Genomic DNA, 20,674 nt, shown 5'->3' with positions numbered 1-20,674 from the left:
GGCCCGGTGCGGTGCGGTGCGGTGCGGTGCGCTGCCGAGCCGCCTCTGCTGCCGCTCTGAGCGCCCGAGGAAGGGCCCGTGCAAACTTGGCGCCGCGGCCGTCCGGCGCTGCGGCGGCTCCGTGGGCATGCCGAGGGCTTCCTCTCGCATTAGGTACCTACCTGCCGCTTGCTTCTCTGCTTAAGGCGCCTGGATCAGTTTGGGGATCTGGACTAGCATCCTTAATCTAGACGAGTTAAACCTAGCTTGGGTTTTTGCAGTGAGATGCCAGGAGCGAACAGTAAACCTGCAGGTACCAACTTCTCACACGCAGAAACTGAGATTTGAGTCACGGACTGCAGAATTGGGATGTAAAGACAGTGCAGACAAATAGCTGTTAGTACCAAAGTCTGTCTTTCTAGGAAGCCTCTGGTAGGGTTTGTTGCATGATTTTTTTTTTTAAGGCTCTGAGTATTATTTATTTTGATGGATTGCATTATCAGTGTAGAATGGCCTCATTACTTAAGGAGAGGCTGTTTCACATTGTGCTGCTGACATACCCTTTTTGTTATTGGAATGCATTGCTCAAAATGAATCTGAAGAAAGAGAATTGTTTTCAATAAGCAAAAGGTTAATTCTTTGCTAGTAGTCTTTACTCCTTCTCAGATTTCCCATGGCCAAAACAAAATAAGTCTTCCCTGTAAAGCTGTGTCTCAGCCTGATGACTATAATCTGCCCTTTCCTAGTTTCTAAAGTAGCAAAGCAGTAGGTGGATGTAGAATGTGTGTATCTATCTGTTAGGCTGCCCTTCTTCTCTCCCCTTTTCCTAGGTCTTTCAGTGTCCCTTAATCCCAGGCTGCATCCAGGAAGGTACAGAGTTGTAGTGACTGCTCTAGTTACGTGGCTGCGCACCCTTAACGTAGAGGCACTGAGGGGAAGCAAATCCAGTCGGATCTGTTATCTGCAGGCTGTAAGCTGCTCTTGAGCCTTAATAATGTTTCCTTTGATGATCAATGATCTGCTCATAAACTGTTTTGAGCCTGGATTTTTTTCTGTTACTTTGTTTTCTTGTGGGGAGAACAGTTCTTTGCAGTGCAGCCTGTAATAATCCAGGAAAGGTGGTGGCATCTTGTGTCGCTGCACCCTCCCTCGTTGGAAAACCAAGGCGCTCATTATTCCATATTTGCTCGCAGCTGGCAGCGTGCTTGGAACCAAGCCAGGCACCAAAAAGACACACTGACCCCAAAAGCTTGCAGTCTAATTCCGGTTCCCTTGACCTCTTTGCAAAGCAGAGCCTAGCGGGCGGGAGGAACGTGTCCGGGGGGAAGTCGCGGGTGCAGGCTGAACAACCTGGCAGCTCTTTCCCCGTACCTGCTTGTGCACACGCTCTTGTGCGATAGCGGGCGAGCTGGCACCTTCCCCTCTCGCTGCGGGCTGACCTACTTCGTGCGAACGCAACAGGCAGCGCGCGAGGGCGCTTCCCGGCGCGGGTCAGACCGCTGCCTGCCGTGCCGGCCGCTCCGTGCCCTTCAGGGTGGTAGGGCAGGGGGGAGAGGGGAGATCGCAGTCAGTTAGCAAAGGAGGCTGTTGAATGGGTGCGATTAAAAAGAAAAATCGTCTGAGAGAGCCTGATCTTCCTTCCGCTGGTGTCGGTGACAAAACACCCACGCTGTGTGCGGAGCTGGGTGACGGGGAGACGAGGGCACAGATGGTGAGCTTATTCCGTCGCCGGTGTAACGGAAACGGGGGGAGCCGGGCAGCAGCTCCTCGCGAGCGCGGGGCCCCAGCTCGTTGCCGATGGCCTTTGCGTAGTGTTCATACAAAATCAGAAACTCCCCCCAAGCACAAAGGCACGTTTGTGCGGTGATAGCTGCAGGATCCGGACACATGATTTGGGATATACATGGATTCTTAAGATTAGATGTTAAAAAAAATGCAAATTTGAGTAAGGTTCCCCCAAGCCATGAGATTAATAATAGGAAAAATAAATAGGGAGGTTTCCCCCCCCGCCCCATCTCTGATTTCTGAGCCTTCAGCCTGATCTCGGTTCATCTTTTAACATCAGGTTTGGAAACTTGTTGGTTGTTTCTAATAAAAGGTGAGCTTCTCCCATGTTTGCTTTACTGTGATATTTAAAACTATATAAATTCCAACGCTTTTATAGCTGTTCTTTCCTTGAAAAAGCTGTAGACACACTCTGCGAGCTGTGAGAGTACGAGCCCAACACGCTGCGAAAGCTGGATGCCAGTACGGGTGCAAACCTCGCCAGGTGCTGCAGCCGTGGCGAGCCGCGGAGCGGTCCTAGTAGCCCGGGAGCGCTCGGTAGTACGTGGGATGTGCTTCCTCTTCATAAATCGCATTTGCTACAACTGCAGCTTCGTGGTTTATCATTCATTTACCATGACAAAAGTGAAATGACAGCAGGTCTGTGTGGGAGGCAAGCAACTGAAGTGTAAAAGATGGTGGGGGAGAGAGAGAGCCTTCCAAAACGCTGCCTTTGCCTCTAAACTGCTTGGAAACAAGGAGCTTCCGCAACGCTCCGGGAGTCGGGGCTGCGCAGGAGTTCGAACCAGGGCCCGGGCAGCGCCGCGCGTTTGACTTGGAGCAGGAGCCGCTCGTTAAAGTTGGTTTTGGCAAGTGTGATGGCTTGTAAGGAAATCCGGGAGCCACAAGCCAAGCGAGCACCCTCAACCTTGTGATACGAATGGGCCGCTTCAAGCTGACACGTGTCCATGTGAAGGAGGTCATTCCTGCGTGCCTGACAAATTCAGCTTGGGTCCTGCACGCCTCCTTTTCCTACTTACTCAGCCACCAAAACCTCAATCATCTCATCCGACAGCTTCCCTAATGCTGTAAAATTGCAGGCTATCGCAAAGTTTGGGGCAGGGTGACGCGAGCGCAAGGAGCAGGGGGCAGATTGCAGTGTCGCGACGGAAGTGCCGGCTGGGGCTGCCGTGGCTTTCAAATCCCTTTTTGCTCTGAGGCGATGCTGGAATTGGCTTTGCAGTGGGGCTGAGTCAGGGAGCCCAGGCTGACTACGAGGGAGCTTTCCCTCCACCTCGGCTGCCCGGCTAGACTGCCCCCGGGCAGAGCTGTTTCCTGGGAATTATGCGCTGGCCAAGACGCCTGCAAGGTGCAATTGGCCACGTGCTGTTCTGTGGATGGTCCGGCCAGGAGCAAGGTGGTGGGAGGCAGGCGACAAGCAATATTCCCCCTGGTTTCCATGCCACTGATTTGTCCTGCAGCCGGAAATCTGTTTGCTGGATCTGGATATGTGCTTTTGCTCAACACTGGAATGACAGAATCGAGCACTTTCATTTTTAATTTGGGAAAATTGTTTTTAATTTCTCTAACTTTGCAGTAAGAGTTCCTCGGTTACGCCACTGTGGGAACTAGGCTGTACAATTTAGTTTCCTGGCTGCATGGGCTGTGAAAGCAAATAAATCGTTCCATTGACTTCAGTGAACTTAATTCCAGGTTTATAAACAGGTGGTTGGGCCCAAGGAGTTGCTGCTATTGCAAGTCCACAGCTCCTGCCCAAGCAGGTGAGTTACTTTGGCTGTGCACAAAGCTGGAATTTGGCTTGGAGAAGCAACACTTGCGTGGTATTGAGCGGCGATGTGAACGTTATTGATGTGTTTTGGCTCAGCAGCAGACTCTCTGAAAGTCTTTTGAGCTGAATGTGATACGTTTTGGAGGCTAATGACATTGGCTAGGGAGGCGCCTGCTGATGGCAGATGCTAAGCATACCTTCCTATGCACAGCTGGCAATGCACCTCCCTGCTGATGGGCAAAACACCTGCAGGCTCTTTCCTGAGTTTCCCATAAGTAAAGAGTACTGGAGTTGGGAATGGGAGAAAATTGAATATATGTTGAAGCTCAGACATAAGTTTAATAAATGCAAGAAACTACATTTTCTCAACTCCCACACACTGATTTAGTTTAAATCCACAGGGTGGGTGTTGAGAAACTTTTATTACATTTCTTGTGATAAATATAAATACATGTATAGCTGAGCTGGCTTTTATCTTCTCCAATTTTTGCTTAGTTAGGGCTGATGTGAAAAGACAGCTAGCCTCATTGGCCATAACCAGGCCAGAGCATCCAATATTTCTGCCACACGAGGAGGTTAGCTGCAGTGATAACAGGAGAGAATATGTAAGCCTAACTGTAATTTGGTTTACTTTTGGTTAGCCTTCTCCGAGCAAAGCTTGTGCAGTTTGCCTGCTGTTAGGCTGGGCTTGAGACGCGCAGATAGGTCTGCAGGGAGAAGGCTCCAGCGTGCTAGCAGCAGGTCGGCGGATTTTCCTTCCTTCGCTCCGTTCTCCGCAGGGAGATAGGGGCGAGGGAGGGGACAGTTGGGGAGGTGGCTCCATCAGGGAGCAGGGAGAGATTTGTCCCCACGAAACTGGGACACTTCAGTTTTCGGGGTGCCCCTGCTGCTGCCGAGGCCGCGTCGCTCCGGCTGGCGGTTCCTGCCGGGTGCCGAGCAGGTGCTGGGGGCTTTGCTGGCAGCTCGGCGCGCGGCGGCGCGGAGGGCCAGTTGCACCCAGTGCTGGCGCGGTGCCCTCGGCTCCGGCTTCGGGTGCCGCTCATCAGCTCCTATTGTAAGGTTATGATTCAGCCCGTCCCGTAAGGATCATCCCAGGGGACATTCCTGCAAAGGTCCGTCCCTCCCTTCTGGCACCCTGCCTGCACGGTGGTCCATGAGCCTGAACTGTGCTGTGTTATCATTTTTTTCCCTATCCATTATCTTTTTTCAGTCAGCTGAGAAAACTCCCAGATTTGGGTGGCGGGAAACTGTGCCTGAACTGGGACATCGCTTGCAGACGAACTCGGGAAAGCCTTGGGAAGATGAGTGCGGCTGCCAGGTCGGAGCAGAGGGACCGTCTGGTGCCATGCCCCGTCTCCTGCTCCGTGCCGCGGCCGGAGCTGAGGGAAGCAGAGGACAGAGCTTGCACAGGGGCGAGCCTGGCCCCGGCATACCCTCGCGGGCGGTCCTGGGCAGGGGAAGGGCTCTGCGGTGGCCGGGCCTGGGTGAAACGGTGGCGTGGCGGGTGCTGTTGTGAATCGGTTTTGCCTGGAACCCAGCAGGCTCTAAAGAAGGGTTTTTGCTGTGACCTGGCTCCATAACGTGTGCGCCGAGCTCTCTCGGGCATCATCCCTGCCGTCACCGCCAGGCTCCTGGCAGCCCCCCAGGGCGCCTCGGCGACCCTCTGGAGCCCACCGCCGCGTGGAGATTGGTGGCCAGGGATGTGCTGCAGCCTCTGAATCATCGGTTCCCTCTAAATACACCCCATCCGCCCATGGATCACGGGACGTCCCCTGGGTGCAACTCCTCCCGCTGCTCTGTGCTCCCTTATCCCCCTCGCTGCGCTGATGCTCTGCTACGGAAGGAGCTTGAGGTGGCAGCTAAGCCTCTCCTGGCCACGTGCGGGCATAGGGAGACGTCCCTTTCTCCCCCTGCCGCTTGCCTCGGCCGCCCTTGGTGCCTCCTGAGCAGCCGGGGTGGGTGGGGGGGACTGAACGCGTGGGAAAGTAGCCTTGCAAAAATACAGGTGACTCGTGCCCGCGGGCTTGTCTGCCAAACCCGGCTCACCGCGGAGGAGGACGAGAGGCAGCACGAACACAAACAAGGGAGCGGTGGCACGTGGCTGGGCGAGGGCTGGGACCGTCTCCCTAGCCTTGAACGGGCCGGGCTGCTGGCCGCGCTCCTCTCGGCTCGGCTCGAGCCAGGCCCTTTTCCGCGATGCCCCTGTTCGCTGCTGCGGATGCTGGGGGCACGTCAGTGTGATCCCTTCCTTTATTAAACCAGCAGMAGCCTTGCTGATAAAAAAGCTTGCTCGGAGGTTGACTTTTCTGAGGCATGTAATTGCAGCACGTTCAGCGTGGTTTTGAACTCAGTGTGGCTCTGAGCAGGCGCAAGGAAATAGTAACCGAGATCAAAATTGAGCCATTTGGAAACTCGTGTCTGTGCCTCTGTTTTTGCTGGGGGTTAGTTGCCTGCAAATTGTTCCTTATTGCAGAAGCGGGTTTTGCGTGAGCACCTGCCAAGTCGAGGTTGTACTGAACGCTCCGCCTGCAACAGATGGAGGTTTGCCATGAGCCTATTGACAGACCAGCCTGGGAGGCCCATCGCCTTCCTCAGGATCAATACATCATGTCTCATATAAACGTAGGCATTTAAGAATCTAATCTAATTACTACTCTTTGCCTCCAAATGAAAATCTGGTTTTGACTTGCTGTAATTAAGAAGCATTTGTCTGATGGCTGCAAGCCCTTAGACCGTTGCCCGCAGAGGGGCGATGCGGGTGTTCGTGCGCAGCCTGCGGCTGCTGCGGGGTGGGAGCTGCGGCCGCGCGCTGGGTCTGTTGTGCCACGCTGCTGTCACGCAGAAGGGGCTTGCAGCAGCCCAGGGCAGGGAGGCTTTTTGCCATCCGTGTTTTCATGGATCTTCTGTGTCGCTGCGTTGGCAAGCGGAATGGCTGCACCGCTTGGAATTGCAGCCTGTTGAATGTGTCGGTCTTTAGGCCCGTAGCAGAAACTGTGTTCTTACGCTTAAATGACTAACAGTGAGTTTGATCCATGCGGCTCCCCTTCGCAGCGGCAGAGCCTCGGCTTCGCAATACTCCCCCCGGCGACTTCGCTGGCTCGCATGAGAGTGCGTGAGCAGGCATGTTTGTTGGGGCAGCATGCGTGAGCAGTTGAGCGTGTATTTTAGTGTACACGAGGGTGTGTGCAGCTCGGAGGATAGCTGTTAGAAATGACTAGTAATTACATATATAGCTAGTGCTATCTCGGATCATTTGCATGTGCAGAGGAGGACCGCAGCTGTTTGTGCACTTCGCACAACCAAGCGCCTAAGTTTCTCTAGCAGCTGAACTTCTGGGGTATAAGAGAGGTGGATTTGTGTAATACAGGCTATGCTTCATCACAGGGTATTCCTCACATGGGGGAAACTTCCCCACGGGTTTAAATCTGTGGTCAGGCTATAAAGGTGTAATTCCAGCATAAGGCCGTTGAGCTCCATGTGCTCTGCAGCTCTGGATGGCTTTGGCAGAACTAAAAGTAGATCTGTCTTATTAGCAGGCTTCTCTCCTTTTCGGCCCTATGGATTTTTGTTAGTCCCTGCTATGGGACCTGCTCTGTCCTGCTGCTGGCAGGAGTGCGGCCAGCCCCTGCGAGCCAGCTTGCTTCCCGCTCGCTTGTAGAGGAAAATGATCTCTTGGCCTCAGGTCCCAAGAGAGGAAGCCACGAAGTCCTGGCTGGTTGCTTTTGTGACTGATATTCTGTAAATGCCTGAATTTTTTGAGGTCTCGGTGAAGAAAAATCAGTGACAGCATTAACTGTGGTGTTTCCTCTGATCCGGCTGAGTGTCTGTGTTGCCAACTGGAAGGCACAACGCAGAGGGATGGAGGAGAGGCAGGGCAGGTGCCTCCCGCTTGCCTGGCACCGGCCGTGCGTTGTCCCCACGGAGGCAGCGCTGGAGCTCGGCTCCAGCCGGCCGGCGCGTTCCCCGAGACCTGCAGTCCTGGCGGCTGTGGAAACCTTTCCTCGCCCTGCTGTCCGCGCTAGCCCAAGGCCATCCACCCCAACACCCCCCTTCGACTGCAGCTCCCCAAAGCGGGGTGAGGCCTCGGGCGCTTGGCCGCCAGCCCTCTGCTCTGGTCGGGCGCTGTAAATAAGCTTTCTGTAAATACAATAGGCCTTGTGTTCGGAGGAGTACGGCGTCCTGTTCTCCGATGGACGTTCCCTAATGAAGATATAGAGCGAAACTACACAAACAGCCCCATCAGCTTTGTGCTGCCTGGCCAGCAGCCAGAGCCGGGTCTGGCTCCTGTTTTCATTAACGCTGTTTAAACACGTGCCGTGCGTGTACCCAGCGCTGCGAGGTCCTGTTCCCACGCAGGTACCGGGCAGGATGGAGGGCGGGTCCCGCCACGGGGAAATTGGGATCCTCCTGCAAGCAGAAGCTCATGGCGAAAGCCGCTGCCTGGGGACGGGGCAAGCGGGCTGTGATTCGCGGGGGGACGCGGGCTGAGACCGTGCCCGGGCAGGGAGGCCCGGGGCCCGCGTGTCCCTGCGTTGCRCGTCCCTGCAGGCCGGGAGCAGGCGCGTTTTGTCACTCAGCCCAGCGCGTCCTGCAAGGCTTTGTGCAGACCTCCTCGCCCAAGCGTGCCGTTTACGGGAGGGCAGCTTGGAGACAGTCTGAAGTGGTATTTTTTTCTAGTAACTCCCTCCACCTTGCTTTCTGGACATGGTGTGCCGATAGAAAGAATGACGATGTTTCCTGTTGTGCACTGGACCGAGCCCAAAGTCCTTTGAAGCTTTTGGATGAGAAGGCAGAGGGTGAGAGACCCAGCAGCTGGTGGGCCGGGACGCTTACCGGGGCGATGGAGACCTGGGTTTCCCGCAGCCGGGGGGTGCCCTGTCCGCTGCGCTGTTAGCTGCTGTGGTGTGGATTTCTTTCCTTCTTCCTGGTGGAGCTCTTCTGCTTGCGCAGATGATAACTGTATTTCAAGTGAAGAAGCCCCCTTTACCCAAAGCGAGAGCCCTGAGCGATGGGCTCCAGAGTCGCTCCTTTATGGTGCTGCTTTCTGGCTATGAAATGGGGTAGATCTACCCAGAGCGAGGAAGAGGGACAGACTGCAGGGTGGTGTCGGTCTTTCTCCTCATTCTCATCGTAGAAACCGTGTTTCCACCCTTTAATTTTACAACGTGGAACAAATTTAACGGGAGCAGCTGAAAGGGCACCACTCCGCCTTGCGTTGGGTCAGTAGTTGGGGCACTCCCTCTGCTGTAAAGGGTTTGTGTTCCAGCTCCTAGTCCAAGCAGACCGGACAGGGATGACTTAATCCTCATGTCCCAGCCCTAGCTCGCGCTCCTGCAGCTTTGCTGGGGAGGCTCATGCTGGTGCTGGCTTTGGACAGAAGTTCCCATGTYAGCTAGGAGAAACCCCGCTCGTCAGAAAACTCCCTGAGCACCGCACCTGTCTGTGTTACAGGCATCGTTGGCGTGGAGGGGACTTTTTGAGTCAGGTGGGCCTTCCTGCRGGTGGGTGACCAAGACAGAAACTGGCTGATGACCCAGGCTGACCCAGGAAGTCACCGAGAGAAATGAAAATAGGTTACAAATGTGCTGACTTGCAGGCTCCCTCGACACTGGACAAATGCTTCTTGGGAGTGTAGATGTCCACCTGGGCAACAAGCAGGGAACGAGCAAATCATGAAGTTAAACATGCTCCTTTGCCCTTTTTATTTGATTTAGCTCAGTTTTATTTTCTGGACTATGGCAACAGCCCTCAAATAAAAAGCTGTTATTCTTCATTCACAATGAAGCCATCTCCGAATGTATTTTATAGTTGCAAACAATATTTGGTCAGTGTTGTAGATGTAAGGAGCTATTACATCAACTTGGCAGATGCGTTACACAGCTGCTCTTTGCAGATGGTGTGGGCCTGCAAAGTTTAGAAAGGAAAGAAAACAATAGTTACCAAAGAGCAAAGCACTCCAAGTTTAATCGAGTCTCCAGGCTGCTGTATTTTATGAGTGATGAGGTGGCATTTGGACTCAGACTTTAGCAGCCATCTCTCTGAGTGTCCCTGTGCATACTTCCACTGTACCCGAATGCTCCTCCATACCCAAATCACCTTGAAATGGAATATCTTGGAGAAAAAGCATCATTCCTACAACTGCAGTTGGTGCAAAACCCTTGAGATACTGTCAGATGGAGAGGACCCAGCAAATGTTCTGGACTGAATAAACCAAATGAGGGTGAACGGGGTAGATTCAGCAGGGCTCTCTGCTGAGCCGCGATAATTCTTCTCAGAGGGATAAAGAGCTTTGTATTTCTCCGTTGTCTTTTCCTTGCTTGACTTCATGCATCCTCAGAAACTCTGTGTCATGGCAACAATCTCCTCAGCAGAGGAAGCTTTCAGATACATACCTCTGAATGCAATAATTGCAGCAGTGTTTTATAAATACTCAGCTTAAGGCCTATATAAAAACTGTTTCTAAAGTGTTATGGCAATTTATCTTCCTGTCCTACAGATGCTTGTTTGCTTATAATAAGGTCATACCAACTACATGGGGATAGCAGTGGTGTTTGTAAAGCACTCTGGGATACTGCAACGCGAGGGATTCAGGCTTCATTTTGCGTCAGCACTACTCCTTTATATAATAGCTAATGATCACAAAGCCTCTTTATAAGGGAAAAGAGCAGACTCGCATGAAACCTTGACTTTTCCCCCCTTCTGCAAAGCGAGATGCAGCCCGGTGTGGCGTAACCTGGAGTGAGCAGTGATTTCCGAAGGCTCAGACAGTGGGCACTGAACTCACAGGTATCAAGGCTTTACCTGCTTCACAGCGACTGCAGCTCACGTGGGCCTCCCAGGAGCAACTTTAAACTCCCTTGCCTGCATGCAACTAGTAGTTTCAGGACAAAACTCCGTAGGGTTTTGCCACCCCTGTAGTTACTCAGTGTTTGCAGCCTGTGAAGGGCTCATTGCTGGAGCTCTGCTGTTAATAGCTGATGCTGAGCAATACGCTGGCGTCTTTTGCTGTACTGTCCCAAGAGTGTCCTTCAAATAAGAAATCATCAGCTTGCTAACAAACATCCCCTGAAGCCCTCTTTGAAAGACAGATATCTTTGGTGCCCCTTTGCATAGCATTGCCGTTCACTGTTCCTTTCCCAGAGATGAATATTTTAGGACAAAGGCCGAGCTTCTGTAGAGGATTTATAGTTCCACCCATTTGATGCATCATGGGCACAGCAGCACGCTTGTGAATTTGATGCCAGCACTTTATTTTCCCTAACGTTTGTCCAGGAAGTTGAATTTGTTGATGAATGCCAGCCGAGCGCCGGAGAGGGACTGGCCAAGGAGCGGCTACAAGGGGAATACAATCGGCATGCTGTTGTGCGCGCAGTGGTCCTGCTCCTGTGTCTTATGTGGCTGTTGAATTCTCTTCCCCCCGAAGTTTGGGAGGRTTTGTAAGGGATACGCTTTCTGATCCTTTTCTGCCTGAAGCAAAGTTCTCCTGCCTAGCTTTTCCTCAAATGAGCTATTATTTTGGATGCTCAACTTGAAACTGCTTAGAAGGGCCTGATTTTCCAGAGGCACTGAGTGCCCTCTTCTAAAAATGAGGTCCCTTAAAAAGCAAGAAACTCAAATTATAAGCAGGCTGTAGGAATCTGGGTCTCCATTTCTGTGCTAAAGTCAAGGATAAGATCTGGGTCTCTATTTCTGTGCTGATGTCAGGAATAAGACTTTCATAGGAACGAAAAAAAAAGTAGAACGAGGTCCTTGCTGGAAATCATGAGTTTCAAGACCTGCTCCCTCCTGGTGCATCTGTGGTCGTTTCCACACGCAAGGAGAGCGTTGTGGCCATCCGCCGCTTACTGCCRGCCTTGCACAGCGAGACTGCGAACGCTGCGTACGTCTCCCAGCGTGGCCCGGGGCTGGGGGACGCGCGGGCAGTTCCTTGCTGCAGCCCTTCGAGAAGGGTCGCCTTGCTGCTTGGCTTGCAGGCGGTCTGCGACACTGGTCACCTGTCCCCAGGTTTGCAGAGGGCCTGGCGCAGCAGGCCCCAGACTCTGTGGTTAGAGCACATGTTTTTCAGATGCTGGAGGGTTTTTTGTTTGGTTGTTGTTTTTTTGAAATTATCTGTGGAAGAATGATACTTTTTTCCAATTACAGTTGTCTCCAGCTTAATTTAAGACTGCAAAATATAAGATTGTTCTCAGTGAGAAGATGACTTGTGAAACTGCTTTTAATTAAGTGTTTTATTACCATGCAAAGGTTAACCCCCTTTTGCTAAACTGCTTGTTGACAGCTATTAATAAGCCAGCGTTTCCCTTCCGTATCGCTACAGAAGGGAAAACAAAAGCTGCATTTATTGTAAAACCGTCGCTGTGTTTGGTGTTGCTCTGGTGTATTCCTGAGTCATGCATGGGTGTTGCATCACAGGGCAAAACTTCTCCCGGCTTGCCCGTGGCTGCATCTTCACGGAAGTAGACGGAGGTGCAAAAAGCTCCCCACCTTCCTGCGAGCAGCGGAGGCAAACGTCTGAGCACAGCCTTCCTGCCGCGGGGCTTTGGTCTCGTGTTTTCAAAGATCCTCGTGTTTAATATCATACGCTTCAGGTACTGGAGCTTCCTAACTTATTAAATGTGGTTTTTACCGATATGAAATCATTGGTAGGGAAAATATTTCCAGAAAAAAGCTGTTACCACTGTTTTCCCCCAAGTTAGCTGCAGCAGTTAGTTGAATAAGAGAAATACTTGAAATCCCTTTGAAAAAATAAACTTTCTTTCTTACCAAGAACACTTTTGGGGCCTGTTAAAATCCAGAATGTTACTGCAGATGTCAGTGGGCTGAGGCTTGATCCTTAAAGAACAAAAATAACATTTTTATCTACAAGAGGAAAAAATAGCAGAGTGTGCATTAAAAACGGGAWCAGCCAGGGAGCAGTCTGAATAGCAGAAGGCAGAGTACCCCAGACGTGGTGGACTGTGGACTGTGGTGGTGCGGCTCGGTACAGCCAATTAAATGCTTGAAAAATCCTTARATAAAGTATAAGTGACCAGAGGGCTTTTTTGCGGAAAAAAAAAATAAATAGAATAACTGCCGATTACAGAGGAGTGTGCTGAAGTATGCAGCCAGTGTGATTTAAAACAGCCCAAAGATTACTCCTGGGGACCAACGCTGTAAAACGATCAGTGTTTAAAATTAAATTTTCAGAAAGCACGAATACGTTAATCTGTATAGTTGTGTTTTAAAACATTTATGTGCAGGAACAAGGATGTTTAATTTTTAGCTATGATTCCATTTATAGATAATCCAGGAAAACGTCTACCGGCTATAAGCTGCTGTTGTGTTCAGTGAGTCTGATCCCTGTTTGCTTCTCACGGTGAGAGGTAAAATTATGTACGCTGTTCCGATGTGCTCCATTGGCACTGAAACGGTCACAGTGTGCTAACTATGGCATTATAACAGCCTCTCCCATTATTTAATTAAAAAGAAATCTAATAACCAAACAACAGCCTTTCCAGCGCATGCAGCCCCATGCCAGGTGAAAGCAGCCAGGCTGATCTCAGAAGCTTGTTTGCTCAAAACTAAAGACTCCAACAGTACAAAACCCAGCCTTATTCAGCAGTCTTTGACGCCGCTGTTCCCAGCAGAGCCTTGGCGCGTTATATTGCCAAGTTTAGAAAGAAGAAGGGGAGTTAGGGGAATAACATTTGTAACTTGAAAATATAAAAATTGCTTTGAATGCCCTGTTGAGTGGAGAACATTTAAACTCTTAGGCATTTCTCTCTTAGTACATTTGACAGAATATATTTACTACTGAATTATGGCATTTGYGCTGTTGGAATCATTGGAAACATTGGTTTTGAGGAAAACAATATTCTTGGTTGTGATCTTTGATATATAGTTTTGGGAAGCCCCCTTTGGTTTAAGTCCCACCTTTGGGTTGCACAGTTGATAAAATCATTTGSTCTGCATTTTTGCTGTCTTTTTGATTGACGCTTCTGCCTTTTCCAGAAACCACAATACCCATCTGTGCAAAGGACATCAGTGATGATTTGATGAAAGAGTTTGTTTTTCTTTCTGGTGAGTACGGCAAACTTCTCCATGTTCTCTGTGTGCGGTAATTAAATACTCCAGATGAACTTATGCACTATTTGGCAAAACGATACTGCACATGGGATATTATCCATCAGGTAGTCTCCAGTGCCACTAGAAGTGTTGTTAATAAAACATTGTGGTGGTTTGAAAGAGCATATTAGGTTTCTGTTTCAAAGTATACTGTAAAATATTCTTATCTTCAAACCTTCAATGCATTAACAAGCATTTTTCTTTGAAATATATTTCTATAGGTTCAAGAACATTGTTCTTAGATTTGCCTTTGTATATCTGACTTCTTTTGCTGTCCCACGTGAAATAAAATATGCTCAGTCAATAAAGGAAATACGTGGTACCTAATAATTTTATTTCTACCACCTGTTTGTGTGTGTTTTGTGCTTGTAACCAGCGCTAGAATTTGGCCTATAATACCAAAAGATGATCCTGAGATCACTTCTTAGTTTTCAGATTACTTTGTCAGAGAAGAAATATATTTGTTTTTAAGATAGGTATTAAGGTATTTTTATATAAGTATTTAAGACATTTTTGAAAATAGTTTCTTTTCAGTCACTGCTGAAATAGGATTTAGGAGCCAAAGACACAACCCTGGTTTTTAAAGACCATGCTGTAATGGTGCAGTCAAGCTCAAAACGGGAAGGGCAGATTTTTGCTATTCTGGAGATTTAAAAATCTCTAGAGAACTGTGGCAAGCTCCAGGCTGGCCGAGCACCAAGCGCCCGGGCCGTGCTGCTGGCCCTGCTGCAGAACGCGTCCAGAGAAGCCCTGTTGTCTTCCTTGCAGGTGGCCGCGGGAAGGATAACGCTTGGATTATCACCTTCCCCGACAACGCTCGCTTCCACGAAGTGCCCGAGGAGATCTTAGCAAAAGTCTTAACGTACTTAACTTCGGTCCCGAGGTACGTCGCTCCCTTCTAGCTTTTGCTGGCGATCGGCCAGGGTGTCGGTCCGACTGGCATCGGGCGCGGGATCTTCGGATAATGTCACCCATCGGGGCGAGGGGCATCTCCCGCCGTCAAAGCGAGGAAGAGGGAGAAGGCGAACAACGAACTACGAGCCTTTGCAATGTCTCGCTGTGGTGTTTAATGCACCAGTAACCGCAGAGGAGAAGGTGGACACCATCCCTATTACTCGTCAGCCTGCGTGTGTCATAGATTTGGCTTATTAAGTTTCTAATTAGCAGCAGGCTGTCCTTAAGCTTTGACATGTGTCATCACTTAAATATGCCATGCCACTGCTGAATAATATTTTGACGTGTACAAATAGAAAGCACATTACTGTGGAAAGAGAGAAGTGTAACCGGAGGAAGAGAATAATTACAGGAGCAGAGCCATTTGGGGTCCCCATTATGCCTGCTCGCTCAGCAGCACGCTGTAATTCCCATCATGGGTTGTACCTCAGGGTCAAGCGGCTGACAGTCTGTCTGCCACGTACAGGGCTTTGTACTCTCGATAAATGGGAGCACTTCTTGCTGCTGAGCCTGGTGACTCAGTTACCTGGAATGCTTAATTTCCTTGAATAATGCCTGTTTTGGCAAATGTGCTCCTTCAGGGAGAGCAGGTTGATGGCAGCTAGATGGGAACTTTCCATCAGCAGCTGCCTTGGAGAAAGTGCCATATGTTTATCCACCTCTGCAGGACAAAAAGGGCCCCCGGTTCCTCTCCCCGCTCGTGTGTCCGGCTCGGCACGGAGCGCGGTCCCAGTCCCGTGACCGGCCGGAACGGTTTCCCGCTCCCTGCAGCGCCAAAGCCACGTGCCTTCTTGCCATGCAGGTGTCCCACATCGCTGCCCGCGCGCCTCGGCGCCGCCAGTTTGAGCAGGACTTCGTATTTCGCGTGACTGCAAACACACCCTGGCGTTAGCATGATTAGCAGTCTCGCTCGCCTTGGAAGAGGTCAAACTCGATCAAAAACCTAATGAGAGCTTGCTGGTGATTCAAACGCGTTCAGCGTGTTATTTGTAAAGCCACTTCTTTAATCAAGCTTCTCTGCTCCTCCTGCCATTAAAACAGCCTCTTTCAGTGCCTGACATGTGCCTTTTAACACGGGGCAGTAAAAATGCTGCGGGGCCAGGGAGCGGAGAGGGGCATCGTGCGAGTGAGGACGCGAGGGCTGGAGGCCTCGCCGGCCCCGGTGCCGTGTCCTGCCGCGGGGTCGCAGACCGGCCCAGGGCTCGCGTTTGGGGCCTGAATTTCGCCACGTACTTTTCTCCTGGAAATGAGGGGTAGGGAAAGGAGCTAGGGGCTGCAAGCTGCTCCCCGCTCGGCAAGGTGAGGGCATTAGTTGCAGAGCTGGGGGAAGTGGAGTCTTGCAGCCAGGTTAGTTTTATTTTGGGATCTGCTGGAACCACGCCGCAGGCGAGGGAAAGCTGCAGAATACAGTTGCAGAGAAGAGCCGGATAGAAAAACAACCAACCTGCCTCCAGCGTCCACAAACCGTGCCCGCAAACCAAAACGCCCCGGGGCGCTGGGTGGGGGGCTTTGTTCAACAGCACCGTGTGATGGTGGGCTTAAGGAGAGGCATTTGCACGTGTGATGGATCGCTGTGGCAAGGAGGAAAGACCATATCAGTGATCTTCTTGATTATACAGCCTCTACGTATTTAGACAAGCTTTGCATATTTGACTTATGCTGTCACTCTGAAGTAAAGTACAAAGTGATTTAGAGCCACGGCTGATGACACGAAGTAATGAAAGGGCGAAGGGTGTTGTTGGCTATAAATAATTCTGACCTGAAATATTATGCAGTAGGTCCTGAGCGTGTGCTCTGATTCGACCAGCCACAAGGAGTCTCTCAGTCCTGTGATAAATCTCACAACTGCAGACTCAGGGATCCAATTTCGAGTCCTTCTGCAAAACATCACAAGTCTTATTTTTAGACCAGTGTATCTTGTAACACATACAAAATACAGGGTAAGGAAAAAAAGTGACAGGAAGCACCCAGAGAGAACTAATGCCTCAGTCCAGTTATCTGTCTCCATCCTCGTACCGCTGGCTGCAAATAAACTCACGCCTTGCAAACATTTGTGAGAATGCATTGATTTATTTTTATTGTCAGTCTAAAAGGTACATTGCAGGGCTGGAAATCTGATACACCTGCAAGGCCTGGATTGCACACAGTCGTAGATTTGCTTGCTAGCCCCAAAATAAATTAAAAAATTCCAAAAGGTTTCAAGGTTTTGTACACTTTGGAACTTTCTTCTTTGTGGCTTTAAGGAAACTGATAAAAGTAAATTAGCCTGCTGAGAGGCTGCTCTCTGAATAAGTCCTTATCCTGAGGAAATGACATACTTTTGCGTACTTTTGCTAACTGACAAAGTACCGCAGTCTGACTGCCTTTTCTCTATTGCTTGGATTTGGGTTTTTGCCTTTGGGAATTAAGATGACAGCAGTGTTGTGTAAACAGTATTTTATTTTGAATTGCAGCTAGGCGTGAAATATCGAGGGGGTTGTTCTGATCAGAGACATACCTTTGGAAGTTTCAAGATACGTTGAAAACTCAACCAATTTTATTTTTACCTAAAACAAAAGGATCCTTGTGATCCCCTCTCACCCCCACTGTTTAGCTGCCGGTGAGGGTTATGCTGGCAAGTCAGCAGAACTGACGTGAACGTGCAGAATCTTCTGATGTTGCCAGCAGTGTTTTGGCTGGAAAAAGTTTTGGCTGGAAGGTTGTGCCTTATTCCCAGTCGTAATGTGTGAAGTTACTTCAGACTTTATTACATGCAAAAATTGCGTGTATGACCCATGTATAAAATATCCTACTAATGTTCTCTTTTGTGGTAGGCCGCAGTGACCCTACATAAATTATAAACAGGCATGAAAGCTTTGCGCTTTGGGTGTGATGTTCCAGATCCATAGGATGTATTTATAGGAGAGCTTGGGAGCTGGATGTTTCTGCATATCTTCAGACAACTGTTGTGGGCCAAAATTTTTTTTTTTTTTGCTATCAGCACAACTTCTAATTTCTTTTAAATATATTTGTAGAAGGTGCAGTTATCACATTGTGAAGTAGTAAGATGTACGTTGAATGGATACTCCTGCGCTGGCTTTAAATGACTTTTTAATGTAGTCAAGTTGCCAAGTGTTGTCTGCCATGTGATCGCTCTGAGTAATCGCTCTGAGTAAAGCATCATGTGTTTTCACTTGCCAAACACAAGAATTATTTAAGACATTGCTCGCGGCAGGCCGCTTTCATCGGGTCGTGCCCCGCGCAGATACCTGACGCAGCTCGAATGAGCTCCCGTGCGTGCCAGGAGCATCTCCGCAGCCCCGAGACGCGCGGGTAGGGTGGCACGTAACACGGCTATCCCTTTTCCGCGTCCACAAAACTGCGGTGCAGATGTCARTGTTACCCAACCATCCTGTAAATACACTCGCCTCGGAGCGCTGGGTTACAAGCCCTGGGGCGTACCCTTACCTGCCTGCAAGCACGGTTCCAGTTTGTAATTCAGACCACGCTTGGCGTCGGTGGTGTCACCGGGCTGAGCCTCTTGAAGAGCTGTAACCAGATTCCTCGATAAGGTAGTGTCTGAATTAGAGACAGGAATTCGCCCGCGACCACGTGCATGCCCGATGCTGCTCGCCCATCTAGCAAGGAGGCAAAGGCCTCCGTGGCGGCGGCACGCGTTTCGAGGGCGCTGTCGTCCGCGCGGGCGCAACTGGTGCTGCCCGTCTCAACGGCCAAGCTGGCGCTGGGCTGGCAGCGAGGAGGCATTGCCAAATTTCTCTCCGGAGGCTGCCCTGGGAAGTGTTTTCAGGTGGAATTTGGGGAACTGAGCAAAGGTCAAAATGTATTTTGTGTTCGGTGTTCCTGCGTTTGGGGCTTTTCTCGGGACAGTCACGTTCCCTCAAAATGTTGTCTGGCTACTTGGTATTTTCTTATCTCATAGTCAACATGAGTCTGACACCAAATTTATCCTAATCCTGGACAGAAGATTGGATACGTGGACATCTGTCAAAATGACTCTTCAAAAAATAGCAGTAAGTCCTCTTTAATGTTAATTCCTTTTAATTTACTAAGGCGTCATGTCCATTATGTATCACATTCAGAAAACATCAGAGAGTAGGAGCAATGATGCTTGTGCTCTCTCTAGGAAGCAGTCTGCTTTATGGCCCTATAATTAATTCAGTCATTGCTCTATGCCTGATTTGAATGCATAAATTAGCTGTTTGAGCATTAACTGATTCATCTGCTGGTGTTTGTGCTTTCTTCATAGCGGTCCGAATGCATTTTGTGCCCTGTTCCATGCTTTTGCTGGGTAGAGAATTTGACTGCATGTATGTTCTTTCTAGATGCTGGTTATTAGTGACAATATATTTACCTAATTGTCAGTGACTGAAAGTGTTAGATTCTTAAAACAGGCTTCTCATCATTTGTATGTGTGCATGGGTGGAAAAGGATCTATTTTGAATGTGTATGTATGCATTCATGAATTTTAAATATCTATTACATCAGTTTATATGCTACCCATCATTATATTCTGAAATATCTCAGAAGTAAGCTTTTTTGCAACTCAGCAATGCATTGTGCTTTACAAAATCGGAACATGCTATTATTGCATGCATAGAAAAGTCACTTTTATAATTGAATGGACTATAGGTAGGAGCTAATTGCTAGGTGCTTTTCCAACTGGACCATGCCACGTGGGTAAGTAAATGGAAATGTTCTGAGTGTATTATTATTGCCTTTTTTTCTTCTTGTAATCATTGAACAGAGTTCGATGTATAGATCCATCTGATAGAGAATGAAACCAAGGAGTATGTAGCGAGAAAGAGGGCTCTTTGCTGAATCTGCTTAGATGTGGTAAACTTAAATCTTATGCCACCTTAATATTTAGTACTGGTCCAGCTAAACTTAGCATTAAAAATGTTTGAGCTTTAATGATATTTTGCTGATAGACATCCAGTAGAAGGTGTGTGTTTTAAGAGAGGATTACCTTTTTGCAGTGTGCATAAGATACTACTTGTCAATGTTTTAGGCTCCGATTTTTCTGAATTTTGTAAATTGAATTTCCAGGTGTGCTAGTAAAAAAGGAGCATTTAAAAAGTAGTTCTTTAAAGTGATCATCAAAATTCAATTCTTCTGCCAGCATTTGAACTGCTGCTGGCAAGAACTTTTTTTTAGAATGATGCAGTTGCTTTGCATAGTCTAGAAGTTTTTAATGTGAAAATCCTGTCCTGATCTGTAACTTCTACAGAAGTGTCATTCACTGTGTTTAATAAGAAAATATAATTGTTTTGATCACATGACCTATTTGTATATGTGTATGCATTGCTTGTCCATTAAGAGAAGTGACTGTCTGCTGTGTCAGGGCTGTCTGAGTAAATATTGTGGAAGTGCTTGATGCAAAGGGGAGCAAGAAGCAGGAAATTTGTGTTCACAAATCTTAAGAGTCTTGGGATTCTTGCCTTAAAAACCTGAGGGTCTGGCCCTAGAAGGCTGTCTTGGTGTCTAGGTGGTGCTTTACCAGACTTGCCTTTGTGCAGGTAACACAAAGATTAAATCTGGACTTCTTTCCAATGATAAATCATAACATGCTTCAATAAAAATTCCTTTTTCTCATCTCTATAATTTTGGAATATGGAAGTGCAAATAAGCTGAATTTGAAATGCACAGTGCCCTGATTTTTTCAGAGTATATATATGCCATTGCAGTTCTGCAGTCGTGCATCTGATCTGGGAAAATTTTATATCAGGCTCTACAGATTTTTGTTTAACTCCTTGCTGTTTTGTCTCAGAGTTGCACTAATTGCCTGGGCAAGGTAGGCTCGTAGTTGTACTTGCTTGGGAAAGCCAGGCCCTATGTGCCAAGCCTCAGGTTTGCACATGAGTAGTTTCCCTCACCTCACACGTAAAGCCCTAAACAACTTTAAAACATCCATTTCAGATCATAATAGGGGAGAAAAGGTAATTTTTTTAAATTAGGAGGTCTGGCTCAGCCCCCAAAGCAGAGAGCGGGCCCCAGTTCTAGGATGATTTTTGGCATTCCACCTTAAAAAGCGAGTCGGGGCTGGGAGCCGGAGCGCGCCGCGGGCGCGGAGGACGAGGCAGGGCC

General features: G+C 49.1%; 1 protein-coding gene across 1 annotated transcript in view; it reads left to right on the top strand.

Moving 5' to 3' along the window:
* MCF2 (MCF.2 cell line derived transforming sequence) overlaps nt 1-20,674 on the top strand; it is a 63,497-nt gene that overhangs the window by 4,282 nt on the left and 38,541 nt on the right. The window contains exons 2-4 of the mRNA XM_026082692.1: nt 13,523-13,591; nt 14,405-14,519; nt 18,510-18,600. Of these exons, the coding sequence (XP_025938477.1) occupies nt 13,567-13,591; nt 14,405-14,519; nt 18,510-18,600 (231 nt within the window). The 5' untranslated portion in view covers nt 13,523-13,566. The remainder of the gene's footprint in view (nt 1-13,522; nt 13,592-14,404; nt 14,520-18,509; nt 18,601-20,674) is intronic.

The sequence above is a fragment of the Apteryx rowi genome, unplaced genomic scaffold, assembly GCF_003343035.1.
Source record: "Apteryx rowi isolate R43461 unplaced genomic scaffold, aptRow1 scaffold_59, whole genome shotgun sequence".
Taxonomy (NCBI): Eukaryota; Metazoa; Chordata; class Aves; order Apterygiformes; family Apterygidae; genus Apteryx; species Apteryx rowi.
Note: the sequence above shows the minus strand (reverse complement) of the source record. Positions and strands in the feature narration are given on the sequence as shown.